We start from the raw sequence: 25,303 nt of genomic DNA, 5'->3' as shown, positions 1-25,303 counted from the left end.
CATCCAGTTCCACCCACTGCCATGGGCAGGGACACCTCCCACTGGATCAGGGGCTCCAAGCCCCATCCAACCTGGCCTGGAACCCCTCCAGGGATGGGGCAGCCACCACTGCTCTGGGCAACCTGGGCCAGGGCCTCCCCACCCTCACAGCAAAACGTTTCTCCCTAAGATCTCATCTCAATCTCCCCTCTTGCATCTCAAAACCATTCCCCTCATCCTCTCCCTGCACTCCCTGATAGAGAGTCCCTCCCCAGCTTTCCTGGAGCTCCTTTCAGTGCCTACAAGAAAGCTGGAGAGGGGCTGTTCACAAAGGCTTGTGGTGACAGGACAAGAGGGAATGGGTATAAGATGGAGAGGGGCAGATTTGGACTAGACAGAAGGAGGAAATTCTTCACTATGAGAATGGAGAGGCCCTGGAACAGGGTGGCTGCCCCATCCCTGGAGGTGTTCAAGGCCAGGTTGGATGGGCCTTGGGCAGCCTGATCCAGTGGGAGGCACTGGATGGGCTTTGAGGTCCCTTCCAACCCAAACTATTCTATGATTCTATGAACGATAACACATCAAGCTAGAAAGACCTCAATGAGTGGTACAGGACAGGACTGGCACAGCTAAAACCAGTCCATGCTCTGACCTTCCTGATGCATCACGACAGGTTCATCAACCTCCCAGGAGCGGTGGCGGAGGTCAGTTTGCTAAAGGAAAGGGCACTAAGCAGGACACTAGACAAATTCACAATCAGGCGCAGGAGAAGGTTGCATTGGAGTAGGAAATGATTGCTCGATGCAGCTCTGCTGGCTGCTTGTGCTCACGCATTTCTACCCTGAGAGGAAGCCTGGGGCGTGCGTAAATCCGAAGCGCTCCAAGCTAAAGCTCAAACAGGACTTGGTTGTGTGCAGCCCTCCTGGCAGCCCCCGGCACCGCAGTACCCTTCCCTCAGGAGACAGACAGGGTGGGTCAGGCTGTCCCGAGCAGCCGCTCTCTCGGAGCCGGCCCGACGGGAGTGCTGTGCTGGTGGTGGCAGGTGCTTCACCAGCTGCGCTACAGAAATTAATTGGCTTAAATCCCCTTTTCTTCCTGCATGTCAGTGGGTTTAGCGAATGGAATATGATAATCATGTAGAGCAGACACAGGCTGTTTCTCTCGGTTCCGTACAGCTCCTTAGAGCTGCGCAGGCGCCGTTAGCATTCTCCATCTGTTCATTTATTGTAGGCGCTGAGCGTATTTCCCTTTAGAGGCAGAAACATAGGTCAGCTTCTATTTTTTCACTTTCGCAGATCTTGACAGAGGAGAAAACCGGCATAAAGGAAAAATCAATAACCTTTCCTTCTATTTTTTCCAGGCAGCTGCGACAGAACAGATGTGAAGATGAGTGGCTAAGAGCACTCATTGGGTTGCAGGGACTGGCATGGAAATGAACCCCAGAGACAGGTCTGCCTCCCTGCTCCACGGTGCTACGCCCATGGGGGCTCCTCAAGTGAGTGAAGAGGACAGGAAACGGCTTCAAACTGCACCAGGGGAGGTTTAGATTGGGTATTAGGAAAAATTTCTTTACAGAAAGAATAGTGAAGCCCTGGCAGAGGCTGCCCAGGGCAGTGGGGGGAGTCTCCATCCCTGGAGGGGTTCAAAAAAGGTGTAGATGTGGTACTTCAGGACGTGGTTTAGTGGGCACGGTGGGGTTGGGTTGGATAATCTTAGAGATCTTTTCCAACCTTAATGATTCTATGATTCGATGGTTCTAAGATGTGGGTCTCTCAAGCCCTCCAAATGTTGTCCTTGAGTCATTCCCTGTATGTATAATTAGGCCAAATATCGATGGCGTCAGAATTAAGGTGGTGGCATTTTTAGTGCCATGGGAATGTGGGTAACATCACACTCTCATGTCCACTGAAACAGTGGAGGAAAGAGGAGATGGAGGGTCTTGCCTTTTTCTTGGCATGATTGAATCAGAAATGGGATAAAACATGACACAAAAAGCCGGTGTAATCTAATTAAATCTTTAAACAGAAAATCCTGTAGAAATTCCTGATGCCGCTTGGTTAGAAACATGCTTCTTACCCTCCAAAATAACTGCCTCACAATTCAGCTCTTTTCAGCAACCTCTGAGCTACGGGGTATAGGGAACCGGCGTTCTGTTTGGCCCCACAAGTCTGGGCAAGCCCTGTCTGCTGCGTGGTAGTGGCGTCTTCAGACACTCCCTACGGAAGCCCTGGCAGGAACACTGCAGCAGTTTTGTCCCTGTTTCACTCAAGGATATGAGGCTATTCAGGCCAAGGACCCAACCAAGAGCGAGTTACTCTAACACATCTACAGTCACAGCTTGCCGAAAATCTGCCTTGCAGATTTCTCCACGTGAAGACATCATCTACTGTTGATAAAAGTCAATACCTTCGCATAATACGCTCTGTGACTGTGACAGAATTCAAAAAAAGGCCTGGCAGGGCTGATTTTTTCCTGATTTGTTCTATTTCCCTGCATCAGAAAGGGTTTCTGGCTTGGAAGGCTGCCTTCTGTTCAGTGCTCCACTCACCTGCCTGGGGTCTAATCAGATTTCTTATCTGTGCCAGGGCAGCCTTAGCACAGAAACTGTCCTAAGCGTCAGTTTAAAATACCTTTGTGTGCGATGAAGTCCCTGCGTGCCAAGAACTGTCCTTTGCAATGACAATGCAAACTGATATATTGAATCCACTGTAAGCATATGGTTTAAGTGCCCCTTGTGGGCAAGTGCTTTTAATCCTGTTTTACCACGGATGAGCATTTGAGGGACAGCATCTGACTCCTTGAAGGTCACAGTAGAGCATAAGTAGCCAAGACAGCTATAGGACCCCAAGTAGTAGACTCAGCACAGGAAGGACATGGAGCTGTTGGAGCAAGCACAGAGGAGGCCACAGGGATGATACCTCCCACTGGATCCAGTTGCTCCAAGCCCCATCCAACCTGGCCTGGAACACCTCCAGGGATGGGGCAGCCACCACTGCTCGGGGCAACCTGGGCCAGGGCCTCCCCACCCTTACAGCAAAACGTTTCTGCCCAAGATCTTATCTCAATCTCCTCTCTTGGAGCTGAAAACCTTTGCCCTCATCCTCTCCCTGCACTCCCTGATCCAGAGCTCCTCCCCAGCTTTCCTGGAGCTCCTTTCAGCACTGGAAGCTGCTCTAAGCTCTCCCACAGCCTTCTCTTCTCCAGGCTGAACAACCCCAACTCTCTCAGCCTGTTCTTATATGGGAGGTGCTCCAAACCCTCAGATCACCCAGAACACACTCCTTGCCTCTCTTCTTCCATCATCACAGATCCTCTACATCCTAATCTGAGCTTTCTGCTGTAAATTCACAGGCTTTCAAAGGCCAATGACATCTCATCTGGGCTAAAAAAATAGCACCATGAGTTTATATCACTATAGGAAACGTTTTATTGTTTTTCTTCATTTGTAAAGTAAAAAAAAAGCAAAGAAAGCAATCACATTATTCCCCCTAAACAGCTGAATATCAGCAGGGAGGAAACTGTTCCTCAATTATCCTTTCTGGGAGTTGTTTGATTAAATCCACTTGCTGGCCATGAAATCTTCAAATCCAAATGCTGCTTCAATGCAACACTGAGACGTGTTTCTACAGCGAGTGCCTGGACTCTTTATAAAATCACTTACAATGCATCTTAAAATGTTTCCAAGGAGAAATGTTCCTTTTAGGAATGCAAACGATCAGGATGGAACACGCTGTGTATCCTTCCAGCGTGCCTTAATACCGGTGACAACATTAAGGGAGAGGACACTATCCTGCACTGGCAACAACTCCAAGTAATTTGATGGGTCCTTTCTGTCTCAAACTGCTGCCACAGAGAAATCAGAGCAAAAGAGGGCTGAAAACGCTGCGAGTCCTTTCCCTGCCCCACATAATAGAATCTACAAAGCAAAAATAAGGTCAGACACTTTCAAATTGCTGCAATAGGAGAACTGGGAGATCATTTAATATCTAGTCCTAGAAAAGGCTAAAAATAAACGTGAAGTGAGGCAGAAGACAGAGTCTGAAAATGGATTATTCTCATTTTTTCTGTAATGTAATTTGCAGATGTGCTGTGTTTAGGGCAGCAGAAAAGGTGCACAGGATTGTCCTTTTTGTGGTTTGCTCTGTCTAATTTGCAATAGATATTTTCTTTCTAGTGTTTCCACCGCTTTTAAAATGCAATATTAATCAGCGCTTCTACTTAGCAAGGGTTTCCACACCCAGTCAAAGGTGCTAAGAGTAAATATTTTTCTTATCAAATGTTTAATTTTAATTTTAGAATAGAAGAAAACTCCCCTAAAACTGTTGAACTAACCTCATTCCGGTCATGTCAACAAATGGGCGAACCATTTATGCTTGCAGGCTCTGAAGTGGTGAGTGATAACAAGTTAAACACTTAAATTCTTTTGTTTCAACCGGCTGCATCAGTGCAGCTGTTTATTCCTGTTGGTGTCTGCACCAGGGACACACGCTGCAGTTGCATCCTGCTGCCTCATCTGCATTGCTGTATCTTTGGCGAAAATAGCCGGCGTTTATCATGCAGGATGCAGAGAGGGATGGAACAATTATAAAAGTTGTGTATCACAGCACAAAATCAGAGAGTAGTTTGGGTTGGAAGGGACCTCAAAGCCCATCCAGTCCCACCCCCTGCCATGGGCAGGGGCACCTCCCACTGGATCAGGGGCTCCAAGCCCCATCCAACCTGGCCTGGACCCCCTCCAGGGATGGGGCAGCCCCCACTGCTCTGGGCAACCTGGGCCAGGGCCTCCCCTCCCTCACAGCAAAACATTTCTCCCTAAGATCTCATCTCAATCTCCCCTCTTACAGCTCAAAACCATTCCCCTCACCCTCTCCCTGCACTCCCTGATCCAGAGCCCCTCCCCAGCTTTCCTGGAGCCCCTTTCAGCACTGGAAGGTCGCTATAAGCGTCTCCCCACAGCCTTCTCTTCTCCAGGCTGAACAACCCCAACTCTCTCAGCCTGTCCTCATATGGGAGGTGCTCCAAATCCTTTGAGGATGGGTTATCCTAGACCTGCACGGGGTGGTGTTTCTCTGGAAAAATCTGAATTAAGATTTTCCCTCAGCAGCAACTGGGAGTGGCCGTGGTTGGAGCCAGGACTGCAGAATCACCCTGCACCAGCGACAAAGCACCGGTGATCCTGTGCCCGTGCAGAGACAGGACCGCTGCTCAGCAGAGCTCCAGCTGCTTCCCACTCATGCCGATTGCCCTCAAGAGAAGCCACACTAATTACAGCACAATGATTTCTCTGCCCTGGCACCCAAATGTTGTCACAGCTTGGGGAAAGGCCTTTTTTTGTCTTCCTTTTCCTAATAAACCCAGCGCTTTCTTCCCAATTCCTGCTGAAGCCATGGCTTCTCCTAAGAACCACTGCAGCTCTCTAGGGTGAAGCTTTGTTTTTTCCGAGCACACTGCATTCTGAGCAAGGAAAAGGACACAGACAGAGCACAGATGCAATTCTCAGCAGTGCTGAGCTGTTAATTCCGAGGGGTGAAGTACCTGAAATACTCCTGACCTCTGCAAGCTGCCTTCTGGCTGGAGTCTGCCAAGGCTGCACAGGTATCGGTGATGGAGCTCGGGAATAAAAGTAAGGTCATGGGATTGCTGATCCGTTTCTGTAGGGCTCTGCCATGACTGTGCGTGTTTGTTTTGGCTTCCGGAGGATTGCAAAGTGCACCTGCTTAATGAAAATTTGTGAGACTCAAGCTGAAGTCAAAAAGAAATACAGTACAGCATGCAATCACCTTTGGAAATAAAATCTGACTGTTTTAACCCTCCGCTGCAGCGCAGAACAGGAAAGGAAACACAAGACAGTCAGGCAAAATCACAGCAGCAATTGTAGTTGAGTGGATTAAAAATGAACTGAAATATTTAGCATTACCAGTGCATACGAGCTCTCGCAGAAAGCATTCTTCACCATTTTCTCTCCTGTCACTTTGGAGGGATGGGATTAAATTCGTGTTTTAGAAATTACACCAAAACTGATCGGATTACATTACAGAGCGATGCACTGTATCGGGTTGTCCGCTAGTCCTAAATTTACTAAAAGCCTCTTCAAGCTGTCAGACATCTGAAGCAGTGGGAAAATAGAATTGGGAGGGGAAAACAAAAAGAATTGCTGTATAAAGAACTTTTCCTCCTGAGTGTTTTTGTGACAGGGACAGCCTGATTGACTGGAATTCCTGTGCTAAAAAAGTAAGCAGCAAAATATGCCAGGAATTGTGGCAATGATAAAAGTAGCTTAAAAAAAAAAGTCACGAGGTGCTGAAAGCCTGGAAATTCTGTTTTTGAAAGGAAGCATGGTGGAAACGGGAGGAAGCTTTACAGGAAAGAGAGGTTGCTGTCCTGATCCTCTGCCCTGCCTGGAAGAAGAAATTATCTCGAAGCTGACGCCCAGAGACCGGTACACAAAGGAACAAACAAACCTCCAAATCCTAGCAATAAAACCCTGAACTGCTTTTCACGGAAGCATGGAAATGATAGCTGGGAAAGCTTAATTTCCGTCGGCAGAGCTGCAGAGAGGCGCATTCCACTGCTTTGCTTCCATATTAGTTCATTAGAGAGGTCTGTGACATCTGGCCCGTGTGCCCTGACGCTACCGGTGATGAATGGCTTTAATCTCTGGCGTGTGGCACCCGCACTTGCGATTCCTGCAGGTTAATTGATTTCTGTTGGCAAAGCCCATTTCCAAGTCCTGTTGTCTGAGCAGCAGGACTGACTGCAGAGGGAAAACAAGGCATCTTGAAAAAGAAAATCTCCAATAGGCAGCAAGTACTAGGGAGGATAGGAGGGGAACTGGCCAGGCAGAACGCTATCCTTGCCAAAGGTGCCCAGTGCCAAGTGCAGAGGGAGGGTCAGATAGCCACGAGCTGGACTTAGAAGAGAACACTCCAGGGAGACCTTAGAGCAGCCTTAAAGGAAGCCTACGGGAAAGCTGTGGAGGGGCTCTTGATCAGGGAGGGCAGGGATAGGATGAGGGGAAGGTTTTTCAGCTGCAAGAGGGGAGATTGAGATGAGATCTTGGGGAGAAATGTTTTGCTGTGAGGGTGGGGAGGCCCTGGCCCAGGTTGCCCAGAGCAGTGGTGGCTGCCCCATCCCTGGAGGGGTTCCAGGCCAGGTTGGATGGGGCTTGGAGCCCCTGATCCAGTGGGAGGTGTCCCTGCCCATGGCAGGGGGTGGGAACTGGATGGGCTTTGAGGTCCCTTCCAACCCAATTCAACTCAACCCAACCCAACTGAACCCACTTCATTCCATTCCATTCCATTCCATTCCATTCCATTCCATTCCATTCCATTCCATTCCATTCCATTCCATTCCATTCCATCATGGAGTTTTAGACTGCTAATAGCAAAAAGCTCTTTTGTTTTTTCTCTTACAGGCAAGCATGCAGCTAATAAAAAATTCCTCCCCCAAGAGTTCTTACGAGGACACCACTGAACTGGTCAGCAATGGCACACAGGACCCAGTCAACAGCACAGACACCCCTGCACGTGGCAGCGGGAGAGCTCTGCTCTGCAGCTGCCAACCTCATTCAAGGTCCTGTCATACTCTTCATACAGCCTGAATTAAAGTCCATGCTCCAGGAATCTGACTGAAGGATGCCAGGGTATTTCTAACATGGAAACGGGTGTATCCTAGAAACAGCACGGTAGGAGTCATTGCATTAAATTATTCTGTTAAACATTATTTATGACAACTGATCCCCCTCTGTATCTGAGCCAATTTGAAACATGAAAGATCCATGGCTGGATAATAGAAAATCCATAAACAAATATGAATCAGACAGACCAGGAAAGGGAAGGATGCTGAAAGAGAGTTAGCAACAAAGCCACGTCTGAAACCTGAATGTTTCTTCACAAAGTGGACCAGGGGCTGGCTGGGAAGCAGGAATGCTTTGGAGGCGAGTGGAGTACTATCAAATCTGCTCAGGCTAGCCAGCAACAGGCAGAAATAAACACTTTTATGCAGGGGAAAGCAGAGCTAGGGGATATGATCTCCTTCTCACAGCAAACCTGGTGTTTTGGTGCATTCTAAAACAGTGCTGTAAAACACACCAGCACTGGCACCCAAGCAGAGTCAACCAGCGCCTCCTGGAAAGCCCTCTTAGAATTGTACAATGTCCTGAGTTGAAAGGACCCACAAGGATGATCGAGTCCAACACATTCCCTGCACAGGACAACGCCAACATTCACACTCTTCTGTGAGAACTCCACTGGAGCCGTGATACTGGCTATTGCCCAGCATAAAGGGCTCGGTGGGTTGGTTCGACACGCTAATAAAGATGGGAATGACCCAGAATTCATCAGTACTTGAATACTGAAACCCTCCTTCACCACCTGAGATGCTGTTATACCATGCCGGCCACACATGTGGTGCAAAGGGACACATAAGATCTTCTTTGTCATTACAAGTGGAATGAGCATTGTCCCCTCTGAATGCAGTGAAAACAAACACTGAGTTTTCCGAGAAGCAGGTGGGGCCCTGAGTGAGCGCTATGGCTGCATGAGGACAATTTCATCTGCTGCTTTGGATCACTATCCTGCCATCAAACAGAACTTCTGGCTCCTTGCAGAAAAAAAACCACCCTGAGCACCTAGAAACTCATGTTCATCTCACTATGGCCCCACTACTCAGACTTGCATGTACGGACTATGTGCCCAAGTGCAGAAATAGGACCAGAAAGCAGCTGGAGACCAGTTCCCATCTCCCTGTCTCAAGAGGGAAGGCCTTTGGAAACACAGGACAGCTTTCATGTCCTTCTCCAAATAATCTGCTGTAGCATTTCCCTCTTTTTTTTTCTCTTAGGAAGTTCTTCCTGACGCCTAATCTCCAACTTCACTTCTTGTAATTTAAAGCCCTTTTATGCAGATAACAAACCAGGCACACAACAGTCACGTCACGTCTCCAAAGCCACGCTGAAGTTCAGCTGTGCAGGACTTAACCTCTTTACAAGACACATGATGAGGGCTTGGTTTTCCCCCATTGTTTAAATATCTCATTATCAAGGGAATGGATGTATCTACAGGCACCAGGAGGCAGAAAACCCTTCATTTACGTGGTATTTGTGCATGTTAGTACAAGGAAGGGTGGAACTGCTCTTCCAGGACCACAGCACTGCCTGTGGCACTGCTTCCAAATCTCTTGCATCCACCTGATATGAGCCAGAAAGCATCACCCGAACTGGTCACGCGCTTCTGTCAGCCTCCAAACACCTTATTTTCTTTCTAGTTATACTATATCTAGTGACAGCGACACACCAGGGCCCTTCTCCTTAAGAGAAATTCCAGCAGGCTGTTCCCGTTCGCACTGCATATCTGCATCTCCCCCGTCGTCCCAGCGAAAGGAAGGCAAAGGCAACTTACAACCAACACCAGAGCAGTCACCTACCCACATATTATGACATTATACAGAGATACTCTTATTTTGCAACAATGAGGAGAAAGAGACTAACCCCAGCAGTTTGTATGTCATGTGGAAGCGTCTTCCGAATTACTGTAGTTGCCAACCGTGAGGTGGTCCGAATCGGTTTCTTTACTGAAAAACAGTAGCTTTTTTTTTATAAGCTGCAATAAGGGACTGGGAAAACTACCACAGCGACCCCTAAGCGCCTATGTCCCCACATACTTAGCTTTTCCTTCTTGCCTGACGTTCCTCTGTATTGGAGGTAGTGAGCAGCACACAGGGGGTTGAGATGGGACTGTGGGCTCAAAGCTGACCACCAAACTCTGTAAAGTCTCTCTTGCTCTTCCCGTAGCAGTCTGCTGGTTCCAGCACACTGCAACCCCTCACCACAGAGAGCCTGGGCTGTGGTGTGCTCACACAGGGCTGACAGGGGGCTGTGATCTCAGATACTGTGCTCCCCTCCAACACCTGAGATCCATCAGAGCTGAAGGTGTAAAGGATGCCCAGCCAGCAGGACCCAAGCCCCTGTGCTTCGTGCAGCCTCATGCATTCCGCTGAGCTGAGGTTCTTAACACACAACCCAAAATCCTTTACCTGAAGGATCAAGAGCAGGGAAAAGAATACAAGCATAAAGTTCAAGAGAGAAAACAGGCTTCGGTACCTCCCCATTTGCAATTGCCAGGCTACTCACTGTTGTTCAGCTTTGGCTCGGTCACTTAGGAAGAAGAGGGCTGTGGCCAGGAAAAACATCCCTCCTAGGACAACGACAAATGGGCAGAGCATGAGTGCATACCCCAAGCTGAGGAACTCCCAGACTGGGGACTCCTTTGTGCTTTGTCGTATCAGGTCCGAGATCTAGGAGAGAAGGGAAAAAAGAAGAGTTACTTAGGTGAAAAAAGAGACATGATAATGGTCTTCCACCCCCTGCCATGGACAGGGGCATCTCCCACTGGATCAGGGGCTCCGAGCCCCGGGCATCTCCCACTGGATCAGGGGCTCCAAGCCCCATCCAACCTGGCCTGGAACCCCTCCAGGGATGGGGCAGCAACCACTGCTCTGGGCAACCTGGGCCAGGGCCTCCCCACCCTCACAGCAAAACATTTCTTCCTAAGATCTTATCTTAATCCCCCCTGTTGCACCTGAAAACCATTTCCCCTCATCCTCTCCCTGCACTCTCTGATCCAGAGCCCCTCCCCAGCTTTCCTGGAACTCCTTTCAGCACTGGAAGCTGCTCTAAGGTCTCCCCACAGCCTTATCTTCTCCAGGCTGAACAACCCCAACTCTCTCAGCCTGTCCTCGTACGGGAGGTGCTCCAGCCCTCAGATCAACTTTATTCATGGTGTGGAATGCACAGAAGGACAAACAAGAGTGTTGTGTCTCATATAAGAACTGACGGTTAAAAACATTCTGAGACTGAAAGGTGAATAGCAGTAGCTGTTAGTCTGAAAGTCTTAATAACAAAACAGCAACAAGATTTGAACGTGGAAAGAATTTGCTTGCAGGAAATGAGCAGAATATGCCCTGTCCCCAGAAGGTAGGGGCATCAGTTGGTAATTTATTCCCTCTTGTATCCAGGCATCTTAATCCCCAACATTTCCCTCTGTGTTGAACCCCTCTGTGTGTGATCGCCAGAACCGGGGCTCTTCTAAATTAGAAATGCTAAACCACTTTTCATGTTGGGGAACGGATACAATTATTCTCCAAAAGGATCTGACAATAAATCACTTGACAAATTGACATGATAAATCATCAGGAGAGGATGAAAAGCCAGGCATGCGCTCCCGATTGCTGTGTCGTATGGATGACATGACACTCCAAGCTAAAACCAGCTTTGAAAATGTAAAGTCTCCAACAAACCAACTCCCAGTGCAGCTGCCCCACACCTTTCTTTCTAAGACCTTGGGTTGACCTGTTATACCAACAAATCATGTCAATATGGAATATGCTATCTTCCTCATTTCTAACCTAAAAAACAGTGTTTCTTCCCATCTCCAAGGCACAATTCTTCCCACCACACCAGTGGGCTTTCTCATCTAGATGGCATATAACGCCCTCACCCATATTTGCAGCACAACTCTAGAACTTGACCAGGGCCCGCATAGATTTTTTTGCAGTTAACTTAACAGTCACTATTCCCTGTTGTTTTGTTCCACTCTATTACCAGCCACCTGCTAAGATTGGAACTTTGGCATCTCCTCTCAAGAGGACACAGGACATAATTACAGGCTTGTGCTCCAACAGCAACATACGGTTTGCCAACTGGTCTGCTCTGTATTGTTGATTCCTGGCTTTCCAGACTCCTTGCAATGACAGCATCCTGAGCTGTGTGACCGTGCCAGGAGAGGGTTAGATTGGACGTGAGGAAAAGGTTCTTCCCCCAGAGGGTGGTGGAGCCCTGGAACAGCTCCGAGGGAAGCAGTTACAGCACCAAGTTTGACAATATTCCAGAAGCATTTGGCCAATGCCCTCAGCCCCACAGTGTGAATGTTGGGGTTGTCCTGTGCAGGGACAGGAGGTGGACTTGATGATCCTTGTGGGTCCCTTCACGCTCAGGACGTTCTGTGATTCTAACTGTGATTTGGCAAGACCTAATCTAGCATCATATTCGGTGCCTACTCTCTATCATGACTAAGAAAAAGTGGGGGTTGCGCACACAGTCAGTGCCAGTACTCATGTGTGGAATTCCTTGCTTTGCTCCACCACTTCAAAACATTTAACCAAAACCTGGAGGCGGAAAATCAATCAGGAGGTGCTGCTGCAGCTTTGCAGTCTAATCAAAAGTCTTTGCTAACATCCTATGAAAGCTCACATCTTCTTTTCCCTTGCTGTGTAACACGGATCTCAGAACGAGGAGAATGACTTTGCTAAATAAACTTCATCTCAGAGCATTTTTAGAAGGGAATACAAACGGCATGTGTTCAGGCGGTGGCAGCCAGCTGGATGGCAGCCAGCTAAAGAAACTGCCGACTTCCAGGAGAACCAACAGTTCAGCTGCAGTGGGCACCATCCGAACCCCCCAAATCTCTGCTTGTGTCTCAATCTGAGCGCAGGAGACAAGGAGGGAAAAGAGAGAAACTTCATTACCTTTCTTGGGAAGCACGTGCTGTGGTTTTGGGAACACTGGACAGGCTGTTGATGTGATAAAAGCTCAGGTGGGGTGAAGCCCTAGAACGACAGCTTTGCTTCTGTGTGCCTGTCCCTCCTGAACAGCATGAGCAGTTAAATTAATCTGATTTACTGATTAAACAGTGTAATGGTAACAACATCTTGGAAATCATCATTTCATCCTCCTTGTCTCACTGCTGAGCCGTACATCTCAATTCCTTTGCAACTGCATCATTTCTCTCAATTCCTGACGTTGCCTCCTGGACACAAATCTCGCTACATCAAAGGATATTTCTACTGCAGCATCTGGCACAAATACCTGATTTTAATTATTACCAATGTGATGCAAGCCAGGTTCTCCTTGGCTCCTCTCTTCAGAATAGTTCCTTAACACAAAATTCCCTGTAACTCCACAGGGTCCCCAGTATGTTTTGGGGTTCTCTCACTCGGAATTCAGAAATCACAGAAGCATAGAGTAGTTTGGGTTGGGAGGGACCTTAAAGACCATCCAATTCCACCCTCTGCCATGGGCAGGGACACCTCCCACTGGATCAGTTTGCTCCAAGCCCCATCAAACCTGGCTTTGAACACCGCCAGGGACGGAGCAGCCACCACTGCTCTGGGCAACCTGGGCCAGGGCTTTCCCACCCTTGACTGAGTCTTTTAATTTATTGCAGTCTTTTCAAGGCAGCACCATTTATTTAGTGCAGGGCTACAAGGGCTGAGTCTGGCCCAGGGGGAGCACTGGGGCAGACTCGGCTTCCACACACTCATACAGGCTCTTGATGTTGTCACCAGCCAAGTATGACAGTTGGTTGTGATTTCCAAACAATTAAGATTAACAGGGTGTTTGGCTTTTTTTCCCCTCCAACATCCAAACACGCCAATGTTAAAATTGAAATAACTTTGAAAATATAATTGCTTTTACCTTTTGGTAGCTTTCAAGGATGTGTCATAAAATAATTGGCTTTACAGCCTCTTTTTATTATGTGTTTCTCATGCCACTTAGCACAGTATAAATGTTTGTGCTCCCCCACAGCTCCGGCAAATTGTTTACTTTTCCTTATTTTTGGTTTCTAGTTTTCAGTTGCATTCATATTAGATTCTTAAAAAAATCAAAGAAACCTTTCACGTCCATCTCATCATGATGAGGGTGGGGAGGCCCTGGCCCAGGTTGCCCAGAGCAGTGGTGGCTGCCCCATCCCTGGAGGGGTTCCAGGCCAGGTTGGATGCCCCTGATGGAGACCCCCTGAGGTCCCTTCCAACCTGAATCATTCTATGAGTCTATGACCCTCGCCTCTCCTTGCAGCACCGTCCCTTCCCTGGTGGTATGTCCCAAGGGGAGGAAGTCATTCCCCCATGTTGCAGAAATGAGACATCTCATTCTGAAAGGTGCTCAGCTCTGTGAAACCTCTGATCCTGTACTGAGAGTTGACAGGGTCCTCGGCAGCTCAGAAACAAGACACTACTTTAATGAGCTCTTTAGTGCACTGAGAAGGAGCGACAGAGCAGATGGGACAGAGCTTGAAACACGAGTGGAACAGTGATCAGGTCTGGATTTTGGGGCTTTCTTTAATGAGATACTTTGAACTACTTTAAGCGTCTTTTTATCAAAAATACTGAGAACTTACACTTCTAACCAAAGTCACGGGAAATGATGGGTGCACAGCAGCTCTGGAAAAACACCAGAACAGGCTGTGAACCTTCAGCAAAGAACATTTTATATATGGGAAGTCAGTGGGTATTTTAGGGCAGATTTAAATCTTCTCTCTTGCTGAGTCATCACAAGTGGGAAGCTTGTTAGCTCGTTGCAACGAGGAGATAAATCCTATGTGGATTGGTCTCCAGGTGCTTAATTCTCCTCTTTTTTTTTTACAGCTGACAGCCTTGTCAAAGATTTGGCCTTTCCATGCACTACGGAAAACGCTTTTAATTACTCAGCTCAGCCAGGACCAGAAAAATCCTTAACTTAAAGTTGATGCTTGAGGATGGAGATAGTGAGGACCCGAGGGCTCTTTTCCTCACAGTATTTCCCTGATAGACGTACATCAGATGTCGGACTGCAAGGGTAAGTCCTGTTTCACCCACCACAATCTGGGCAAGCAGGAATGTGGGGGAAGATCTCTACAGCAGGAGGGATACTGTTAGGGCTACAGAACACCGGTCAAGCAGGTGGCACTAAAGAAAGAGCAATAAAAAACATAAATGTGTGTCATTTTCCATCTGCTCTCTCCATTAGGTGGTGGAAGATGCTGCCTATGCCCACTCATATAGACTCTAAATATCAGAAGATGTAACATGCAGCAAAAGGCAACAAGCCAGAGACCTGTTCCTTCCTAAATCCCAGCAGTGGAGTAGCTCCTGATAGTCCATAAAACAGCGAGAGATGCAAGGAGAATAATTTACACATTATTGTTACCGGATCTGCTTGCTTTTTTGACCCCAGGTCCACCTCGCGCTCTGCTCGCGCAGGAGAGGCAGCGCTGTGCAATCACCAGCAAACACATAATGGGCTGTGTTTGAGGAATGGCTGCACAGGTCAGACAGGGACAAAGCACCCAGACTGCAGCGTCACACCACAACCATCCACCTCACTCCACCGTCCCGCTTTCAAGTCAGACAGTAGTGGACGTGAGCCTCAACAGGAGGCTGCAGCCTGTTTGAATCCACCAAACTAAACTGGAAGAAATGTTATTGCAGAGTAAAAATGTCCACAGATCTACTCTGATGTTGCCACAGCATTTTAAATCATAAAATACAATCCCTATACGAGGACAGGCTCAGAGAGTTGGGATTGTTCAGCCTGGAGAAGAGAAGGCTGCAGGGAGACCTTGGAGCAGCTTCCAGTGCTGAAGGGGCTCCAGGAAAGCTGGGGAGGGGCTCTGGATCAGGGAGTGCAGAGACAGGATGAGGAGGAATGGTTTTCAGATGAAAAGACTGAGATGAGATCTTAGGGGGAAATGTTTTGCTGTGAGGGTGGGGAGGCCCTGGCCCAGGTTGCCCAGAGCAGTGGTGGCTGCCCCATCCCTGGATGTGTTCCAGGCCAGGTTGGATGGGGCTTGGAGCCCCTGATCCAGTGGGAGGTGTCCCTGCCCATGGCAGGGGTGGAACTGGATGGGCTTTGAGGTCCCTTCCAACTCAAACCATTCTATGACTCTATGGAAATACCAATTTTAAACCATAATACACGATTTCTGCTTCCTCAGGCAGACGAGTCTTTCCCTATGGAACTACTTTCTATATTTACTTGGATAGGTAAACACCTTTGAAGCCAAATCAACAAAAAGGCTGTCTCAAACTGGGACAAGGCAGCTGTGAAATCTACACCTCCAATTATACCTTTCATTAAAGAAGTATCTTAATTGCTGCATTTACTACAATTTTCCTTGAGTTGCCCCTAATCAAATGCTGCTCTGCCTTCCCTGACACTCCGCACCAGTGATAATTAACACTGCTTTGCTAACTACTTGCTAAAGGAAGGTCATTAGCATCCTTGCTATTTAAGTAGCTCATTAGACGTAGTTTATCAACCTACTCACATAAGAAAGTTGGGGAAGGGAGAAAAGTGAAGGGTGAAGTGATGGCTGCCCCATCCCTGGAGGTGTTCCAGGCCAGGTTGGATGGGGTTTGGAGCCCCTGATCCAGTGGGAGGTGTCCCTGCCCATGGCAGGGGGTGGAAATGGATGGGCTTTGAGGTCCTGTCTAACCCAAACCCTTCTATGATTCTACGATCTGACACTAAACAGGAGTGCTGGGATTTGGGGTATTCCTCTTAACTGTCCTGTGCCTCAGCTACGGCGTTGACATAGTGGGACCTTTCAAAGACAGGGAATTACTAGAGAGACGTGGGTGTAACACACTGAGCAGGTGGAATTCCTTACTGACTGCCTCAAGAATAAAGCACGGCATTATACTCCAAGCTGTTAAACAGCAATTACTTAAACTCCACAGGTTATCACAAAGGTCCTGGAAAAGTTACAGTTATCTAGGAATAAAAACTGCCTCATCTAACAAGACACTATTGCAAGACAGCAATGCCTATTCTTCTTCGTGAATGAATAGGCTACTCTGATTTATAGTAATTGATCTCAGTGCTTGGCAGGTGGTAAACCTTGATGCAAATTACAGCTGCCACCCTAAAACTGCATTTGCATAAGTCCTTTGTAAGTCAATCTTACCCTTTTTACCATAATAAAAGTTATCAATATTTAAAGAGACTTGAAAAACAACCATACAGACATGATTCCTTCCACTTAGCTTTTAAACACTAATGTGTATTTGGTGCTTTGGGTGAGTGTAAGGAATTGCATTGCAAGATTTGGAACCAGGAGAGACAGACAAGTCCAACTTCAACCCTTACGGCACAGCACAGAACACGGCAGCAATTGCACACATGAGGCTGCAGCCGTTAAGCATCTTCTACGCCCCACACGAGGGCTCTAAGATCAACACAACACTCACTGGTACCCAGCAAACAGAGATAACTGCCTGCAGCAGCTTAGTCCTACAAGGACATGGGTATCTGATTCTTTCCTAAGAGCACTGCTAGAGGAAATCTCACTATGAACTCTCCAAAACCAGCTCAGATTCCAGCAATACCTGGATCAAAACATTGCTCCTTTACTGAGGGAGCTTCAGGAGGATTTTCATAGAATCATAGAATGGTTTGGGTTGGAGGGGACCTTAAAGCCCATCCAGTTCCATCCCCTGCCATGGGCAGGGACATCTCCCACTGGATCAGGGGCTCCAAGCCCCATCCAACCTGGCCTGGAACACCTCCAGGGATGGGGCAGCCACCACTGCTCTCGTCAACCTGTTCCCTGGAACCACTCTAATGGTGAAGAACTTCCTCCTTATGTCCAGTCTAAATCTGCCCCTCTCCATTCCCCTCATCCTATCACCACCTGCCTTTATAACATGTCCCTCCCCAGCTTTCTTGTAGCCCCTTCAGGTACTGGAAGCTGCTGTAAGGTCTCCTTGGAGCCTTCTCTTCTCCAGGCTGAACAACCCCAACTCTTTCAGCCTGTCCTCATACGGGATGTGCTCCAGCCCTCAGATCATCTTCATGGCCTCCTCTTGACCTGTTTTAGCAGTTCCATATCCTTCTTATGTTGAAGATTCCAGAATTTTGCAAGCAGTCAGAAGAACTGGCAGATCTTCAGGATCCCAGATGAACCCCGAGTGATCCAGAGGCTGTGTTTCATCAATTCTGAGCATGCTCGTTACTGCAGTTGAGTTGATTCATCCTGCCTTCTGCCTCACTCTCTCAAGACCTACATTGTGCTCTTTGTCTGCTTCAGGGTAGTTCTGCAGTAACAGCAGTGGGAGTTGATGTCCTCAGGCTGGAGGTTCCCAGAAGCGCTATGAGAACTGCATTCCCAAATTTCCCTTAAAGCCAACAGGAGTGGGTTGCTTAGCTCCCAGAGACTGCCTTGCCAATCCTTGTCATAATCCAAGTCACTTCTCTAACGTGCCCAAGTGGGATTTCTATCCTGCATGAAGGTCTCCATCCTACAACTCAGCTAGACAATTCCAACAACCAACACCTGCCAATTTTAACCATCCAGTTAATTATTGTTACGTGAAGGCTTTCAGTCACTGTAGCAGAGGGAGTGTGACTCAGACAAGCCAGTCCGGAGGCTACAGCGAAGGATGCTGGTGCCTTCCATGACATGAGTGCTTCACTCTTACTCTCTTGCCACAGAGCCTTCTACCTGAGCAGTGTCCTCCCAACAAGAACTGCATTAGGAAGGAGTAATTGAACACCATAATTAATATTTACCCAGTCAAAAGAACCCTAAGGCAGCTATTAAATTGAGGTTAAGCATGTTTCAGGCAGGGAGCCTTCAGTACCTCACAACTTGCTTGATCTTTGCCTACAAGAATGGCATGGCCTGTTGTTTTCTACAACCGAAGTCCCTTTCTTAAATCTGTGACACACAGGAGCCCTAGGCAGCTTTCAAAATTAATTGCAATCATTCAGGGTCCTCACCATTCCTCCCGGACATCCCTCTTACATAAGAAAGAGGACGAGCATGCAGCAGCGTCACCTGAGACAGCCTCGCCTGCCTCTCAGGCCCTGCCTCTCCTCGCTGGCCCCTGCCTTCAAAGCACGTTGTCCTGCTCATTTCACCCTCCTACTTGACGTTCCCCATGCCATCTGCCCTCCACAAAGCAGCCTTGTCCAGTCATTCCTTTGGTTTTGCCTCTTTCAAATGATTTCTAAAATAAGACCATTTCCCCCCTGAGTGCCCAGAACACTGAAGTAAATAAAGAGGAACCCCAATTGTACATATTTATTTTCTTGAGATATTTCTTATTTCTTTGGTCTGTTCAACCTTATCTGTATCTGTTTCTTCATGTACTTCAGAGAGCGGAAGAGCAACTCTCTCATTCTGGGAAACTAGCATTCAAGAGTAAATATTAATGTATATTTAAATACATATATACAAATTTAAACACATAAAAGGATGGATGTCATCCAGAGGGACCTGGACAAGCAGGAGAATGGGCCTGTGTGAATCTCATGAGGTTCAACAAGGCCAAGTGCAAGGTCCTACACCCAGGTCAGGGCAATCTGTGGTTTCAGTACAGGATGGGGGATGATGTGATTGAGAGCAGCTCTCTAGAGAAGGACTTGGGGTGCTGGTTGATAAGAAGCTCGATGTGAGCCGGCAATGTGCGCTCACAGCCCAGAAGGCCAACCGTGTCCTGGGCTGCATCCAAAGCAGCGTGGGCAGCAGGGAGGGAGGGGATTCTGCCCCTCTATTCCTCTCTTGCGAGACCTCGTCTGGAGGATTGTGTCCAGTTCTGGAATCCTCAACATAAGAAGATGGAGCTGTTGGAATGGGTCCAGAGGAGGCCATGAAGATGGTCCAAGGGCTGGAGCACATCCCATACGAGGACAGGCTGAGAGAATTGGGATTTTTCAGCCTGGAGAAGAGAAGGCTCCGAGGAGACCTTACAGCGACCATCCAGTATCTGAAGGGGATGACCAGAAAGCTGGGGAGGGACTTTTTATAAAGGCAGGTGGTGATAGGATGAGGGGAATGGGTATGAATTGGAGAGGGGCAGATATAGACTAGACAGAAGGAGGAAGTTCTTCACCATGAGATTGGTGAGGCCCTGGCCCAGGTTGCCCAGGGAAGTTGTGGCTGCCCCATCCCTGGAGGTGTTCCAGGCCAGGTTGGATGGGCCTTGGGCAGCCTGAGCCAGTGGGAGGTGTCCCTGCCCATGGCAGGGGGTTGGAACTGGATGATCTTTAAGGTCCCTTCCAACCCAAAGTATTCTATGATTCTATGTATAGATACATACACCAGTGTCTGTGGGAAGAATGGATGAGAAATGATGGGAGGGGTTAAAAAAAAGGTCCACAGCACCAGCAGCTATGTCTCAGAGCAGTACTGAGCTGGAAGAGCACATCCAAATTCTGTCTTCCAGGTGATGGGACCAGTGGAGGTCCCAGTTACAGCACTGGAGAACTGTAGTGCCTTCAACACAACACGAGCTGTGTCACTCAAGGCTTTATGTAAACACAACTCTAATTTATAAATTATGATCTGTGTTCTCTTGAAACTCAATGCATCAAACTGCAAGAAGAATGCAAGGGGAAGAAATTAGAATCCTAGGATCATTAAGGTTGGAAAAGATCTCTAAGCTCATCCAGTCCAACACCAACACAACACCACCGTGCTTGCTAAACCATGTCCCAAAGTGCCACGTCTGTATGTTTTTTGAACATCTCCAAGGATGGAGACTTCACCACTTCCCTGGGCAGCTGTTTCCAATGTTTCACAACTCTTTCCATAAAGACATTTTTCCTAATATCCAATCTAAACTTCCCCTGGTGCAACTGGAGTACCCATGTACATCTAGGTTTCTTTTCTGTGGATGTTCTTTGACTGCCAGCTTTTGGAGCAGGGTCTCCTGCTTTGCTCTGCACTAGGATAACACAACAAGGGAGATCTCCAGTCCGATCAAGGCCAACAACTGCAGCAGTATCAGGAAGGAACAGTACTAATAAAAAAAATCAAAATGTATGCACCAGAAAGGAATATTAATAACAAACCCCAAACATGCACACCTATCCTCCTGCCAGGGATTTTGCACTGTTATTTATTATCATACAAAACAGAAGCATTTAAAACCGTCGCAGTGGTCTGCACCGCTCCCTACCTCGTTGGTACACCTCCCCCGCCTTCCCTAATGGGGTTAACTTGGCATTTCAGATGAGCAGCGAGTAAAGAAAACCAACCATAGGCACAACCGCCTGCCAAAGCCTGCTGTGAGCACTTACAAATCCGATCAGGTAGGGACTGCCAGCATCTCCCAGGAGGTGTGAAGTGAAACTCTGCAAGGCCACTGCGGTTGCACGGCGGGTTGGGATGACCACGTACTGCAAAGAAGAAGGGGAAAGAAAAAAACATACATAAGAAAACTGTAGTAAGAACCTGTCCAGCTGTGTCTGCAGTTTATGCCCAGATCAGGATGAAATAAAGCTCCCCTAGATGTGGGTGGCAGATACAGCCACTGTCCAGGCCATGATGGGCTCAAGCAACTGGGGAGCTCTGCCACCCTCCCTGGATTTCCATTACTCCTGATGGCAGGCACTGAGGGAAGGAAGCTCTGTCTGGCCTGCACGCCCCTCAGCAGCACTCCACACATGAGCCTGACTAAGAACGTTGCCCACCAGACACTTTGCTATTGCTCCTCAGCCTAGATTTTGCTCAGCTGATGGGAAAAGTGAAGTCTGAGGTTGCCTGCAGCGTACAACCTGCCCAGTGCTGCCAGCCTTCCAAACTAGGGCTTTGCCGTCACCTGGGAGATTGTGTTTTGTCCATAAGATACCACTTAGTTTCTTAAACCATAAGGAATTCACCTCAGTGTGGAAGGTCACACCCTCCCCTCCCACTCAATCTCCAGTCACTGTGATTCCTCTTGTGAAAAGGGACAAAGACACATCAGGAAAATGTTCCATAGCCAAGATACTGTAGTTGGGTTGAGTCTCCACTCCTCTAATAGGATATGACAGTCTCTGCCAGGTCATTCAGTATAGCTCTGACTACATAAGATGAGTGGAAAACATAAATTATTTCCCCTTGAAGGGGCCTGAGCTCACAGAAAATCCCCATGGAAGGGGATAGCAATTAAAAAAGAAAAAAAAACAACACCCCCTCCCCCCCATGGAACAACCTTAATTTTATACAACAAATTTAGGAGCAGAAAAAGTCTCTCCTGCATAAAACTTGTGAAAGAATCTGGCTGATAACATTGGCATCAGTCCACAAGTCCTGGTTTAGAAATGGATCTGGTCTTGATTTAAAGCTGTAAGTAATAAAGAATTCGACCGCTCTCTAAATCCAAATAAGCACCTATAAGCACTGAACACTGTTCTGCCTTTTTCTATCTCGCTGAAGAGTGACCTACCCTGCCAGAAACGACATTTAGCTATTTGTACACCATCACCCCTTTTACCTGTCTACTTTCTTTCTGCTGGGCTGCCTTTACTCTTTCTGTTGAAGGCAACCCTTCCCAGATTTCATAGAATCATAGAATAGTTTGGGCTGGAAGGGACCTTAAAGATCATCCAGTTCCAACCCCCTGCCATGGGCAGGGACACCTCCCACTGGCTCAGGCTGCCCAAGGCCCATCCAACCTGGCCTGGAACACCTCCAGGGATGGGGCAGCCACAGCTTCCCCGGGCAACCTGGGCCAGGGCCTCACCACTCTCATCATGAAGAAATTCCTCCTTATGTCCAGTCTAAATCTGCCCCTCTCCAGTTTATAGACGTTCCCCTCATCCTATCACTCCAAGCCTTTGTGAACAGCCCCTCTTCAGCTTTCTTGTAGCCCCTTCAGGTACTGGATGGTCGATATAAGGTCTCCTCAGAGCTTTCTCTTCTCCAGGCTGAACAACCCCAACTCTCTCAGTCTGTCCTCATGTAGGAGGTGCTCCAGCCTTTGGATCATCTTCATGGCCTCCCCTCTGGACCTGTTCCAACAGCTCCATCTCCTTCTTCTGTTGAGGATTCCAGAACTGGACACAATCCTCCAGATGAGGTCTCACGAGAGGAATAGAGGGGCAGAATCCCCTCCCTCGCCCTGCTGGCCACTCTTCTTTTGATGCAGCTCATTCTTGCAACCCTTTCCTGAGGTCATTTATTAATTAAATGTGACAGTTCAGGACAGGCATATCCCCAGCTGGAGATACACAGCGATGACTTCACCTAAGCTGACAGCGAGGGAAAACTCAGCTCAACAGGAACATATCTCAGGGCTCAGGATCTGAAGCACTGTTTCGGTGCTTTAACACTTTCTCTTAGGGAAGGTGAAGTGCCCTGTCTGCATGGAGAGAGTCAGCGAATAGAAAAGAAAAGGAAAGAAAAGAAACAGCGCTGAGAAAATCCACACTAGAAGAGCACTGATGCCTCCTTAGAATAATCATCTCATTCCAAGCAGGGACAATTAGGAACGATGGGTAAAATTAGATTAAATGCTTTTCCTTAGGGTTTTAACATGCGCTTTGTGAATGACCTGCCAGTTCTTTCATTACTGCTTTGACAAAGTTGCCCACGCGCATTGCTGATGTGCTTTGAGGGCACATTAAATAGGTGCCCTTTCAACCTCCCGCGTGCAAGAGAAGAGCAAAAGATGGTCAGGTGCCACATTGGGCACTGGGCCTACTTTTACATTCGGGAGCTCAAAACAGACTTGAAGGTTCAGGGAAATCCCAAGAGGAAAATAAGGTCTAGACTTGATTAGAAATACAGACATATTACACATAATTTTGCATGTATATCTGTATTATACCAACACGTGGCTTTGCAGCCAGCAAGACAATTCCCAGTAAGTTTTCAGCTTTTCTAGCTAAAGAAGTTCGGTGCTATAAAGTGCCAGAATTTAGTAAATCTAGTCTGGAATTCAGGTGACAACCATGTGCACATGCCACCCCCTAAGCCAAAAAGCCAATGTGCAGCAAGCAAACGACTGGGAGATTCTATTTTGTCACCTAAAATGATATTGGAAAGGAAAAAGGCTTAAACCAGCGTCTCTAAAACAGCAAAAAAAAAAAAAATACTCTGTCCCAAGCCTGCTAAAAAAGTACTTTATCCTGATGGAGGAAGCAGTTGGTAGCATGCATTATCTACTGGTCTAGGAAGACAGCAGTAAATTACAGCTTTACATGGGCATTTTGATGCTAAAATAGACCTAAATTCAAACCATCCGTGGCCTGGTTTGAACAGCCCACGGAAACTGGAGGTGGAAGAGCCGCAGCAGCCAGGGCGGAAGCCTGAGGGATTGTCCTGGCTCATCTCTGCCTCCGGGTACAGAGGCTGGCGGCACAGAGGATGGGCAGGGAGGCTGACCAAGCAGCTTTGGCCAACCTCTCCTCTTTAAACAGAAGTTTGGAAAGGCTGTGGGTTCCTGGTCACATCCTCTTCCTGCGGTGAAAGCAGCAGAAAGGGTTGGTCTGAAATAAGTTAGCCAGGAAAGCCAAGGAGAGATCGCCCTTCTGCCAGGTGTGGGAGAGTCCTGAGTTTTATGTCTAATCTTGGGCAGAAAGCTTCCCCTCTCTGAAATAATTTCTGTTCTTTCTGGGTGAGACAGAACTCTTCAGGACAACACATTTCAGCCTCATAGCACCAAAGACAAAGAAAACATATGCTAACTCCATTCCAGCCACTGGCAGGGCTTGGACACAGTCCAGGTGTCCCTGCTGTAACTCCTGTCCAGAAAATGTAGAGGCTGTGATCCAGAGAAACCAGCCTGAGAGAGACCCTTCCCTCAAGCGAGGCAGACACTGTCTGAAAAACCACTTCTCCACGAAGTAAAAGGAGGCTGACCAGGTTTCCAAATTACAGCAGGAGCAGGACACATCCAGCCCACAGGGATTCAGAGACACCCCTTGGCACATCCTTTCTGGTGTTTTGAGGCAAGATGTGTACCTTCAGTCAAAGGCACTCCTCACCCTGCCTGAAAACCTAAACCACAGCCCCCAGGGGACTGATGTGCAGAGGTGCACCAGGACATGCATCAACAGAACTTCCAGAAACGCTATTTAGCACCAGCTGTAAAACAGGGCGGTATAGTACACTACCTAAATAATTATATTTTTATTGATAGGGAAGGTAACCAGAAGAAAAGCAACATTCCTCCGTGCCTATGGCACTGCTGAGCACCAATCTATGCCTGTTTTGAGCCTAAAGGAAGACTTGGAGACTAGAGCACAACAGCAAGGCTCTTCTCCTCCACGGCAGCTCATGATCATTTGGAAGACCTAATGTTTTAAAAGGAAAAAATAAATATGCAGAGCATTTTCTGCACCAGTAGCAGGGCTTTGCATAAACTGGAGGATGGCTTTCCTCAGCAAAGACCTAAGGAGACTGTGACTGCAATAGCTGAGGACCTTTCAAATGACTTCTGGCTCTTAGAGAGAAATGCCACCAAGGCTCCGTCCATCATCTTTAGTTCTGAGATATGCTATGAAAGAACCGCCCCTGCTAGTAGGGCACAAAGTCCCAAGCACTCAGCACATGTCAGGATGTTCCCACCCTCGCCTGCTGCACCGAAGCTCATTCATTACTGCTGTTACAAGGCACTTTTAATGCTGCTTTGGGGGGGGGGCGCTGGTAATTTTGAGGCCAATTTGCAAGGAAGGCTAATAAAATCTGTTTCATCATTAGCATGCTCCATAAGAACCACCTCCTCCTTCCCTAAGCACCATCTGAGCATGCGCCTGGGAGGAGATTTGGTGAGTTGTGCTCAGGAGAATAAGGTCTGT

At 47.8% G+C, this 25,303-nt stretch overlaps 1 protein-coding gene across 6 annotated transcripts in view; it reads right to left on the bottom strand.

Moving 5' to 3' along the window:
* LOC104060218 (SPNS lysolipid transporter 2, sphingosine-1-phosphate) overlaps window positions 1-25,303 on the bottom strand; it is a 144,840-nt gene that overhangs the window by 8,420 nt on the left and 111,117 nt on the right. The window contains exons 10-13 of one of the 6 annotated variants that reach the window (XM_054085094.1): window positions 20,819-20,917; window positions 10,109-10,272; window positions 9,467-9,549; window positions 5,674-5,692 (exon numbers count right to left, since the gene is read on the bottom strand). In XM_054085094.1, the coding sequence (XP_053941069.1) occupies window positions 9,483-9,549; window positions 10,109-10,272; window positions 20,819-20,917 (330 nt within the window). In that variant the 3' untranslated portion in view covers window positions 5,674-5,692; window positions 9,467-9,482. Of the gene's footprint in view, window positions 1-5,514; window positions 5,693-9,466; window positions 9,550-10,108; window positions 10,273-20,818; window positions 20,918-25,303 lie in introns of those variants that run through there. The other 5 variants (XR_008453132.1, XR_008453133.1, XM_054085093.1 and 2 more) reach the window with 5 other exon arrangements.

The sequence above is a fragment of the Cuculus canorus genome, chromosome 20, assembly GCF_017976375.1.
Source record: "Cuculus canorus isolate bCucCan1 chromosome 20, bCucCan1.pri, whole genome shotgun sequence".
Lineage (NCBI taxonomy): Eukaryota > Metazoa > Chordata > Aves > Cuculiformes > Cuculidae > Cuculus > Cuculus canorus.
This window is presented reverse-complemented; position numbering and strand designations above follow the sequence as displayed.